Source organism: Rissa tridactyla, chromosome 17, assembly GCF_028500815.1.
Source record: "Rissa tridactyla isolate bRisTri1 chromosome 17, bRisTri1.patW.cur.20221130, whole genome shotgun sequence".
In the NCBI taxonomy this organism is placed as follows: domain Eukaryota; kingdom Metazoa; phylum Chordata; class Aves; order Charadriiformes; family Laridae; genus Rissa; species Rissa tridactyla.
Window position 1 is genome coordinate 1080999 of NC_071482.1, and position 12097 is coordinate 1093095.

The 12097-nt window shown below is 50.3% G+C and overlaps 1 protein-coding gene across 7 annotated transcripts in view; it reads right to left on the bottom strand.

Moving 5' to 3' along the window:
• SIK3 (SIK family kinase 3) overlaps positions 1–12097 on the bottom strand; it is an 88529-nt gene that overhangs the window by 39091 nt on the left and 37341 nt on the right. For 3 of the 7 annotated variants that reach the window (XM_054223321.1, XM_054223319.1, XM_054223320.1), the window contains exons 1-2: positions 2135–2195; positions 1000–1872 (exon numbers count right to left, since the gene is read on the bottom strand). In XM_054223321.1, coding sequence (XP_054079296.1) covers positions 1000–1158 — 159 coding nt within the window. In that variant the 5' untranslated portion in view covers positions 1159–1872; positions 2135–2195. Of the gene's footprint in view, positions 1–999; positions 1873–2134; positions 2252–12097 lie in introns of those variants that run through there. The other 4 variants (XM_054223322.1, XM_054223324.1, XM_054223323.1 and 1 more) reach the window with 2 other exon arrangements.

Consider the following 12097-nt stretch of genomic DNA (forward strand, 5'->3'; position numbering starts at 1 on the left):
GAAGCTGGGTACTCGGAGCCCAGCGCTGCTCCTCCTTACTTAGGATTAGGACTCAAACATGCAGTCTTGCTGTTTTAAAAAACCACACACATGCCCGATCCAGACAACTGCAGCTGCTTAAACAGCTGGATCGCTATTATTCTGAATGTTAACACAAGAGTATAACGAAGAGGAACCTCAGTTCTGCTCCGTTGTCACAGGGCTCCCTGTGACGGCTCCCACTTAAAGGGGACATCACATGCCAGGAAGAGCCTTACCTTACGTAGGTATTTTTAAGCACATTTCTGTTTCCAGACAGAATCTCTTATACTATAGACTACTGCCATTACAGGCACTTCCTCCTCTTTCACTTACACCTTTTAAGTTTTATAGGCTCAAGGAAACACGATGTTTAAACTGAGATTCCTGATGAAAAGCTGTAAAAGGCTCTGAATTCCCAACTCCATGTTTTTGTAGTTTTTATCTAAAACTAAATGCCGCTGAAAGTACCCAGAAAGAACAGCCAGCTGAAACATGCTCCACAGTGGGTACCACTTTCTCACCTTAGCAAAGCCGAGCCACAAGTGTCACCTGTTCAGTATCCTATCAGAAGCTTTAGATGGAATAAAACAGTTTGAATAAGGGGGTTTTGACTCAAAAAAACCTTTAAGGAGTCAGTTTGCAGAGAAGGGTTCCCTAAGTACCTTAAAAGTGCCACAATTCTGCAGTGTCTGCTGTGAGCGTTCACACTTGGCCGTTTGGCCAGAATAGCTAAACGTTAACCTCTGGCACTTCGACTCAGTTTTAACTCTTTGGACTCCAAAGAAACACTCCTATCTATCGGGCACAGACCAGAAGCCACTGGGCTTGAACAGACAAGAGCTGCTTCTAGGGAACAGCAACTTCTCCTGAGGGTCACCACAACTTCTCCCTTCAAATGCACGCATGAACATTATGTCACAAAATGAATTAACCCCAGCATATTTCCCCCAGGATTTCAACTTTTTAACATTCTGACACCTGCCATCCGAGTCGGGCAGCCGCGAACAGGAGATCATCCATCTTAATTAGTCTCTTGCACCTGAATAGTCCCCCACAGGACCAAAGTCCCCGGGCAGCCCTTTCTCCGCTTGGTGCGCCAGCCCAAAGAAGAGCTGACCTTCCATCTGCAGCCTGCATGGACGTCCCCTCCTTTCCCAGAAGGGGCTGCGACTGAGGCCTCTGGCAAGCATCCCGCTGCGGCAAAGGGGCAGGTAGTTCTGCATCAGCCTGGCGCTCAGTGCTCAGCTCCGGCAGGACGCTGGGAAGGAGCCCGCGTCCCACAGCTGCCCACAGCCGGACTGCAAGCGACAGGGCAGAGTTTGTACGGAGCTTTTTGGCACTCTCTGGTTGTACGTCACTGCTTGAGCCCTCGTAGGCCCGAGGAGGGAGTCTTTCGCTTGTCTAACAGCTTCCAAACCAGCATTTAACATTTCACCAAGGTGCTGGGCTCCATTATTTCTCTGCTCCCATCACTCTGCTGTCTGCTTGTCTCTGGCCTGTTGCAACCTCCTTGCTCTTCTATTTGACCGCACAGTCGGAGGGGCACCACCAAATACATGCGTAAGAGGCAACGCACGCGGAGTCTGTCTCCGGAGGTTTTGTTTGCAGACTAAGAGTGCCAAACAAGCTGGAGAAAATGTCTGCAAACAACATTCAAAAGCAGGTCTGCGGCTGCTATCGATCGCCTTCCAGGAAAGCGGAGAGCGGAGCAGCAAGTCCTCGGGGCCACAGGGCACCTGGGCGGGCGGAGGAGAGCAGGGGAGCCGCGTGCCGCCAGTCCTGCTCGCGGGTGGGACTTACTCTCTCCCTTCAATCGAGAAGGGGAGCCCGCATCCGGTTTCAACTGGGAAACTGAAAAGCACACAATAGCCATAAACAAATGGCAAGAGGCCAGCCCACAGCGGAAGCGTGATCTCCCAGAAAAGAGAAGGATTAGCCACACTTTCCCCCTTCCCGCCCCTCTAATCAAAGTACTCTGAGACCTTGACAACATAAAGGACGTCCCCGGTTTTTCACCTAGGAGAAATGGAGGGATAACCCTGGAGAAAGCACTACTGGACACCGTCAAGCTACAGCGCAGAGGGATGGAAAACCCACTGCAGAGGGCTCCTACCTGGTATAACCTGATGATATGTGGGTGGCAAAGCATCTTCATAATCTGAACTTCTCTAAATATCTTCTTCAGGTTCTCTTCATCCAGCTGTGTCTTATCAATGATCTTTATAGCAACCTAGCAGAGGGGAAACAAGAGAGGTTATCGACCCAATCGCGTTATTAGGAAAAGCATTTTAAAAACAAATACTGCAGGTACGACTCTGCTGTGCTGAATACTGTATGAAAACAGACAAGGTAGTCCCTGCCTCAGAGAGGCTGGGATCTCCGAGCAGCCTCCCAGAACCCAGCCGGCTTCCCGTAAATTGGGCAGGAAGAAGCTCCGTTTCCGAACTCTCGGTGTGTTTTCCCTACAGAGGGTACCTCGTTGAGAGCAGTGTTACTGGAGGCAGCGAGATTTCCGGGCTGTTGCCCATTACCACGGCACAGCGCATTTGCAGAGGCACCCAATACTGTGCTGAAGAGCAAGTTATTTCTGAACTCCTGGATATATTTCAAGCGAGTCCAAACTTTTGTGCCGTCTGCTCAAAGGAGCCGTTTCCTAGACCTCCCCAGCCAGCTTCGCTCTTCAGCCTCACCACTGGCGTGTTAACTCACGGCTGGAGGATGAGTCCAAGCACCAGCCCGAGAGCCGCAGTGCTTCGGCACAAAAGCAGCGAGACAGAGGGAGAAGCTGCCAGGTCGCCACACAGAGGGGAACAGCTTTCAGGGACCGAAATCTGGATGCACGTCTCGCAGGGCTGAGAAGTATCAGCAGGGATGGAAATGGGAGGGGTGGTGTCAGGCGTCTGACAACTGGGCTATTTATTTATCTATTTTAAAACAGAAGTGCTCTATAACACTACACTAACAGAGTTTAAACAAGCCGAAGTGCTTCCAGCCAGCTGCTCTCCAGGCTCGAAGACCTCCTCGCTGCCTTCCTCCACCTTCCCCGGCGCCGGTGCCTCCCAAGCTCTTTTGGGCACGGATAGTAAGTCCATCAGCCTCCAAGCAGGGAGACATTTCTGTGCTAACAAGTGCCTCCCCTCAAGTCCACTGCAAGAAAGAAGTTTGTTTCATCCAACACGCACGGATAATAAGGAAAGGAATCTTTTCCGGAAAGCCTGATTAAGCAGGGGAGAAAAGGCAACTCTCTCAGCCAGCGTGATCCCTTGCTGGAGCAAAGAGCTGAAAGAAGAGGCCGCTCCTACCGGCAGAGGAACATTTGCACTGCTGCTTTTAAATCAGATTTCAGCCTCCAGTTACCAAGTACCTTCCTCCCCACCAAGTGCGAGCGAGCAGCTAGAGCGTGCCAGCCTAGTTCGAGATTTGTGGGCTGAATTAACATCCACCAGCAGGTTTTCTTGCTTAGAGATGGCACTCGCTCTGGGAAAAGAGCTGCTTTTACAAATCTCCTCCTGGTCGCTTCACTAAAGCATAATTTACAAAACTTCTGTCGAGGAAGACTGCAGAATCATGCAAAGACATGGGGAAGGGCATGCAAAGCAGCACTGCGGGAAAAAACGCTGATGATGCACAACCAGAAAGATTTGACACAGGAGCCCAAAGCCCAATTACATAAATGCTGCGCTTGTACCAGACTCCGGCCTTCGCGAGGGACGGGGACAAGTGCTCCGCACAGGGAGGCGTGCCACGTCCCCGGACAAAAACCCACAGTGGCACACCATCTCAAACGTGTATTTCTCCTCTAGCGCCAAACCCCAAGGGCAACGTAAACGATGCTCTAGCAGGCACGCTGCTGTCTGGAGGAAAAAGACGGGGAAAAAAAAAAAGGGAACAATCTGAAGCACGTGAAAATTAAGCCTCGTATTTTATCATCAAATCCTTGCCAGGGGAATAACTGCCCTGCATGTAAGCAGAACACAGCAGAATCCCGAAAAGGCACCAAGCACAATAAGCTGTTTCTTTCATTTGAAACCCTTAATTCAGAGCACAGGAACGATTCCAGACTTCTAAGTCACCGAGCATGCTTCCTACAGCGGGAACAGAAGCTGAAAGGCGGCCAGCTCTGGCACTCGGCGCAAGAAGCTGCTGGCAGGAGCAGGGTTAGAGCCGAGGCACAAGGTGAAACGGCAGAATCGGACCCCATTTGGCGGCGCTGCCAAGCACTAACCGGCAGTGATTAACGGAGTGAGGAGCCGCTGCGGCCCTGCTCTAGGCTGGCAGCGCCTGGACTGCAGCTCACCCTCTGCCCAGGAGCGGAGAGGTGAGACGCGCCTGCTTCGTTAGCTACGCTTCTGGTAGATCCGCACCAAGGGGTTTCAAGGAGAACGCTCAGGAGTGGACTGGGAAAGTTAAGAGAGCCGGGGGGGCTTGGAGAGCACTCTACATGCTTTTCACCAAGGATTTTCCCTGCAAGAACGAACTTCTGTAAAGCTTAAACCTATATATGTACATATATATATATATATGTATAAAGCTAAGAGAAGCTTCCACGAAGAGTGAAGCCAAGATGTCTACCAAGAGACATGAGTCATTTTCAGGCGCAAATACATAACTGAAAATCCACAGATCTAGAGTATTCCTAAACTCCTTACTCATTTCCCAGCTCTATATCTGCTCTAAGGAAGCCTCATTTCACAGCTTAATTACATGGCTCAAGTTGACACTCTTGGCCAAGTTCAAGGTATGTAGAGCATTTGATTGAGTAGAGCTTGGTCAGCAGGGCCAGCCAAAACAGAAGAACTGAGTTCCTCGGGTTTTCTCTCCGCTAACACAGGGCAGGGAGACGCAGGCTGCCATCACACCGGCGCGCCTGCCCCTACGCTGTGTGCTTTACACGCGGTGCCCCGAAACTCCACACCCACAAGACACACAACACCTGAATTGGTAGCAAAGGAACACAAACACCAGCCAGAAGGTGTCTTCTTGTGAAGGATCTAATTGTGCGTTCGGCCAAACGAGCGGCCCTCGAGCAAACCTAAACCCATCCTCAAAAGCTATGAGGAGGCGAGAGCTGGTGTTTCTGAAGAGGCTTCTTCAAAATGTTTTCGTTCCATTCAACTGCCTCCAGCAACTGATGTAACATAAAAGGTAAATGTCTCCTGAAAAAGCCTGGGGAAACCACCTTGTGCTCCGGTTTCAGGAAATTCAGAGCTTCCTCACGAACGTGCGAGAGTGGAAGTAGGAAATCCCCTCCGCGCTGGCTGCAGAAGGGAAAGCGCAGGGAATTTCAGGGGTGGGGGGCCTGCGTTTCACCTGGGGCTCTGTGGAGGGACTCCCTCCGGTTGTTTCAGAGGATTGCTTTTTTCCAGAGGGAAGCAGTGGTTTAAAGGCTTTCCAGAACAGACCAGACCAAGTTGGTTTCTCCATTCCTGCATTTCCCAGCTGGCTAATATTCTCCCTCCCGTGAAAGATGATTCAGGATTTCAACAGCAAAAAAGACCGGCTGAAGTTCTCTGGTCGCATCAGCCAGGCTGACTTCAGCTGAGACTCGGTCGCAGGGAAACAGCCACAATGGATTCAGCCCTGCTAGGCGCACGCTTTCCTTCCTTTGGGAAAGTCCGCCCTGCCTCAGCCTCTCGGCCAGGAAAGAGCCCCCACAATTGCGCGCCCTCCTCCTCCTCCTCCCGGGTTCTGCTCCATCCTCCAAGCTGTCCACGCAGGCTCCCCGAAGCTGTCCACGCCAGGTCTGCACACAAGTTTGCTGGTTTTGCTTGCAGTTCTTCCCGCTGCCATCACAAAACCCCCTCGCCCCAGGAGAAAGCATCGCGAAAGTCCAGGCAAATAGGTCTCCTGCTCCAACCGAAGGGAGCGCTGATGGTCACGGCACCACTAGAACTAGAGCTCTGTAATATTACATATGCCAAAAGAACCATTTTCAGATTGTCTCATGAAACACTAAATACCCAAACCCCAAATCAAGTGCATTCCCTCATGCTTAGAAATACCATATAAAATAGAGAGGAGAGAGCAAGACTAGATGTCATTAAATAAAGCACAAATTCAGCTACAAGTAGAAGTGGAAGAAAACCATGATCTAATTTCTTAAACAATGAAATACTATTAAAAAGGAGTCTGAGAAGTTAACTATTCTTTTATCAGAAGTTAATGAAGCTTACAGGCAGCAGGATATATGCCAAGTCTGGAGCACACATGCTGCTACCAATTAACAAAGTGTTCCCTCCATTTCTAAACATTTTATTTTTTTTTTCCCCTTCTTGGATCCCAGTAAAATTTGCACTAGTAATTTGAGGAAGAAATTGTTATTTGGAAGAGATGTTAAGCTGCTAAAAAGAGCCATTGGTAGAGAGAGAAGGTGAGGTTCAAACTGACACCTGCAAGTGACCGCGGAGGTCTCACTCTTGGGACCAAGCGGCTTGTCCATTGGATTTCCAGATTTTCCTTCAGCTGGACACCGCTCTGTATGGTTTTGATTCTAAAGCCGTGCTGAGTACGTGAGCATGCCAGGCAAAAGCCTTGTGAGAAGCACTGGGAATTTCAACCACAGACGAGCATGAAAGCAAAAGGGGTAGTTGAGGAACTGAAGGAGAGGTATCGAAACTCTGGAAGGCCAAAAGGGCATGAGCAGTTGTCACCAACATCAGCAGGTCTCCCTGCATCACACGGGAAGTCGAGAGGGACATAAACGACACTGCAGACCACAGCAGTGAGGTGCTTTCACTGCACCCCAAACCTCTCGCGGACGGAACCCCCAGGTGTCCCCAGCGAGCCCGGGCTGCCCCAAACACCAACCATTTTCTGCACCCCAGCACACAGAGCCTTTGCATTTCCCAGCAAAACCCAGGGTTCTCCTGAAGGTCTCGAAGTATAAACAAAATTCCAAGTTCCTATTTTGCACTCAGATTTTAAAGTCTGGTAGCCACCAGGGCTAGAAGACCGTGCCAAGGGTGAAATCTCCTGAACGAGGCGCAAGTCCTGGTACAGGAGAGAATACCTACTCGCAGGAATTAAAACTTATAGAGACATCCTGTTTATCAGCTAAGCATGGCTAATATTCATACAGACTTCCTTGAATCAATACTGCCCTGCCAACAAGAAGGGAAATGAATTGCTGGGTGCCCAGGCAGCCGGGCAGGAGGAGGACGGGGGTGGCACAGGGGCAGGGAGAGGACAGCCATCCTGCTTTGAACTGCTCCAGCTTCTTGGAAAGTACATGAGGGAGGGAAAGAGGTAGGGGCAAACGGTCCGTTTTCAGTGGAAAGGAGCCATGGAACAGCGAACGTTTCCTTTTTCTTCTGTGCAGGGAACAAAGGAAAAAGCTAAAGACCCTGTCCGGGGCTAACATCTATTACTTCATGCCACCCAGTTGCTTAGATCTAATTATAACTATAATTAAACTATAATTAAAATTTTCTGCATGGATGATCATTCCATAAAGAAACCACCTTTTCTACTTCAGTTCAGTTGTTTCTATAGCGGCATTAGTTAAAATCAGAAGAAACCCACTTCTTTCGGAATGTGACCACGCGATCAGTCTGATCAGTGATAGTTACAAAAGCATAATTATGTCAGTAAACGTTCCCATAAGTCAGCAATTGATCTCCTCAATGTAACAAGAGCCAACAGATGGCACCGACAAATTGTCTGCATTGCAAAAAATCAACATGTTTATTTAGGAGAAGCACATTTCCTAGAATTGTTCTGAGGAGTCCTCCCGCTCGAAATGCCTCCTGGAAACCCCAGGTAAAGATTGACGGGACGTAATTCTGCTGCAGAGCACCATGTCCATGACACTCGGTTCCCGTGCCGCCCTCCCGTCAGGGCACGTGGCAGGGTACAGCTGAATGAAAAGCCGCCACCGGCGCGGGCCTTGGCACTGGTAAACGAACAAGACTGGAGAAGGCCCGTCTACACGCAAGGCAGGCACTTCAGTTCCTTCTACATTTGCACGCCACGTCAGTTAAGAAGGCCTCTCCTTTCCATCCACTACGGCTACAGTCTTGCCGGGCTGACAACAGGAGCTGTCAGAGGGACGGACAGAGAAGAACTTCTCTTTCCAGCTGCTCCTGCCTGCCAGAGACACTCGGGAAGCTCGGGAACATGGCCTGTTCGGATTAAGCAGCTGCTGGAGGGGTAAAAATCACTCCAGTAAGCAGATACCAAAGCTGCACAGGACCTTCAGGAGAACTCCAGTAGGAGAGACCAAAATTAAGACGGGTGGGGGGGGGAAGAAAAAAATAATCAAAAAGCTGAACCTGACCTGAGCAGCGGATGCAAACTGCAGAGATGGCAGCCGAGGCACAGCGGTAAGAGCACTGCACACCTCAGGAAACCTCTCGGGCATGACCAGATTCGGATGTTAAACGCAGCATCCTCCATCCCTTCTCTCTGCTGCAGTGGGACGGGAGCACTGAGCTGCCGCCACGCGCCTACCGAGGGGTGAAGCTGGAGTGTTCGCTCTCTCCAGCTGACCCACACCACACCACACGCTCCGGTGTCCTCGCGTACCCCAGATCAGGCTCCACCATTCCCCTTTTCCCCACATCAGAGCTGCCTACTCAGAACTCTGCAGAGCAGATAAGCAAGTATACGCAGAAGGCGATATGCATATTAGCTACATGTAGAGGCACTTCACTGGCATATGGACACACGGCTGCGATAAAAACAAAACCTGAACTCTAGGCTACCGCAGGTCACGTCCCATTTTGGGAGCTCGCTGCGATGGATGTCACTCTGCAGCGCCGCCGCATTCCCGTATGGACGGTCGGATGGCAGAGGCACATGTTTTTCAGGCAAGCTGTCATCACAAGTCTGCTTGTGTGTTTAGGGTCACTAAAAGTGATCGCTCCAGACGCAAATAGGCAATTTGTACAGTTTTTAGTCATAAGAAAATGCTCAACAAAAAAGATGCTCTAATTGACGTTCTGGATACCCAGACAATAGCTCATTACTGGACTGGCGAGACTTCTCTTGACAAGGTCGTGGGCAAGAGAGAGGCATCTCCTCCTCGGAATTAACTAACTAGCAGAATCCACCAAACAAAGTGATGCCGCAGATAGAACTAGGCCATTCTGCAGCAAAACCGGTGGCTTTTGGAGGTGGCACAAATGCAAATATTGGCAGTAGCTGAAAGCAGGAAACCGTGGACCAAGATGCGCATAGCAAAGTTGCATTTGCTCAGGAAGGAAGTTATCACCTTGTCCACATCCCTCTGCAGAATCAATGCAGTGACTTGTGTCTTGCAGAAGGTGAAGAAAATACCGACGGTGTTTTGAGAAAAGTCAATACGTCCAAATCCTCTTGGCCTGCTGCGATGTTAATACACCGCTTGTGTGAACGCTGTACTCTGCTGTGACCTTTCCTCGTCCCCAGGGGAACGGAGCTGGGATTTCAATGACAGAAGCACAAAACCCACATTCACATCTGCAGCTTCGCATAGCAGCTAAACCCAGTTAAGAAAAGCTCATCGTTTCAGCGCAAACACAACAGCCTACAACCACGGTCGGAACCGTCGCAGCCAGAGGAAACCCATCTACAGCACCCTCTAGGAACCCAGCCTTTACCCGTGCTTACAACCAAAACACCCGTTCCTCCTTCTCCAGGTTCCCATTAACTCCACGCTATTAACCCCATTGAAAGCGAAGCTGCAGCTTTGCTCTTCAAAAAGAAACTGTCAAACATGCACAAGAGATGAATGCCCCTGCCCAAAACACGCTGCTTCACAGCATGAGCCTCAAATGGTGACTGAACCCCAGATGCAACTTCTTTTTCCTCTGCTGACCGACGCCAGGACTGACGGGTCTACTCTTGCGCGCTCAGCCACAGTACGTGAGAAATACTGTTCTGCAAGCAACGAGCAAGCTTGATTGCAGAGCTAAAACGGGCTTCCAGGAACTGTGCTCTCCTCCGCTTGTCACAGTTACCCTGCGTCACGGTGCGGTGCTGGAGAGCTTTCCCTAATTATTTCATCACCTGGGGTAACAGCAGGAAACAAGAGAGTGAAGGTAACTCAGAATCTCTGGCTGCCGAACGCGCTGATGTAAACTACACCACAGGCTTGCTGAACACCATTAAGGGCATTAAGGTTGCACAGAAAGGCAAGGGAAACGTGACTGGAGACGCCAATCAGATAAACAAACCATTTCAGTGCACAAAGAACCTACTTCTGCAAATTGGAGGTGCTGCACGTGCACGTTCCCCAGCCCACAGCGGGGACACCCCATGGAGCATCACCTCGGAACCCATCAGACTCGGGAAGAGGCGGTGCGGAGGGACAGGCGGCAGCGCTCCGCACAGAACTGCAGCGGCAGATGCTTCTGGTCTGGGTCGTGGGGTATCACTACATAATACCCCAGAACCCGACGGCTGCTCGGGGAGTCACCCGGGCTTCAGGCTGAGCAAACCGCCACCAGGGAGGTCAGCCGCGCACAGCTCAAGCCCACCAATCCCTTACGCTGTGCCACATCTACCTCCAGCCTTCTTAGAAGCAAGATTTCCAGAATCCTTTCTGAGTCCTGGTCAGCTGCTGAATCTCCGGGTCCCAGCCTCCGCTGCCTGCTCTTCCGCAGCCACAGCGAGAGATACGCACGGGACTGAACCCGAGGTGGAGCCGGTTCTATTTAGCAAAGCAGACTGCAGCCAGCCACACCTAACCGATTCAAACAGAAGCCAGAGGGCTCTAGTCACACAATTCCTGTCTCTTCTCAACTCCACCAGGTTCACGTTGTGCCATGTTTCCATTACAACTGACCTCTTCGTCGTCTTATTTAGCACTCCGTTACAAGGGGGAAAAACCCTCCAGCTCCACGGCTTCAGCTGCCACTTGTGCCAGTAATTTGTTTTTAGTTCAGAAGCCTGACAGAATTACTATAATGCTTAACAGCTGCAAGTTGAAGAGCTTCACAGGAGTCAGAACCATCAATTAGAGGTGGTATGGAAATTATTTATTTCTCCTAGTCAAGGAAAAATAACACAGCACACCCACAAATGCCAGCCTACCGTGATGGCTTGTACTACTGCACTTAAATATGGCCACCTGGCCATCCACAGAGCGCTGGCATGAAAACCCGATGCCTGGTTATGTGACTCAATTGAACTCCTTCACACCTTGACTATGAACGTAGAATACCTAAGCACCAGTATTAAAAGTTAGCTTAAGCCTAAGGAAAAAAAGCTCAGGTAAAAGCCAAGTGAAGGCCCCTCTCCCCACCTCTGCCACCCCCCCAGCGCCAGCTCTTTCTCGACTTCTCTACATCTTGTTTCTGCCTCGGGATCTTTGATCTAAGGCGAGTCTTTCTACGGCAGAGATTGAGATCTCCCAAACCAGTGCACGCTTTAATCTATTCACAAAACCGAAGTTGCAAATTAGGCCGCTATCTGGTCAAATCTAACCTGAGCTGCAGGTGTAAAGCACATCATACAGACATCGAATGGGAAAGCAGCTTTTGCCTGTCGCATTAGCAGTGGCCCTACGCTAATTATCAGGGGATCTACCGAGGCAATGCAGGTACCGTGTGGGCTTGTGGGAGTGAAAGGAAGGGAAACGCAGCAACGAGCGCTGCTGCGGTTCAGCCGTACGATCTGCTGACAGTCTGCAGCGCTACCTCCATGGCTTCCACGCAAATTAAAAGCAATCTTGGCACTTACTACACAAAGACTGCACTTGCTAATTAAAACCGGTTTTTGAATGAGCTTAGTTAGACTAGTGCAGAACCTTATGGAGGTATATTTAAATTGATGTAAACCGGTTAACTAGTCAAATGCGACGTGAAGAAGCAGAGCCTGGTCACGTAAGCATGACCTGTTCTGTAGAAGAGGTTCAGATCCCATCACTCCAACCAGCGGATGCGAACACAGCATTTCTCCTTGGGCCTTACTCGACTCCTGCATACGCTACAGCTTGGGCTACCGGCAGCAGAAGAGAGGCCAAAAAGTGAATCAAAACCTGGGAGGACGCTCGCCCACTTCGGTCCCCTTTCAATACAGGTTGTCCTCTCTCTCGGGGCACTGCATTCAGACCATTTTCTTAATCGCCTTCCACCCATCCAGTAATTAGGCAGCT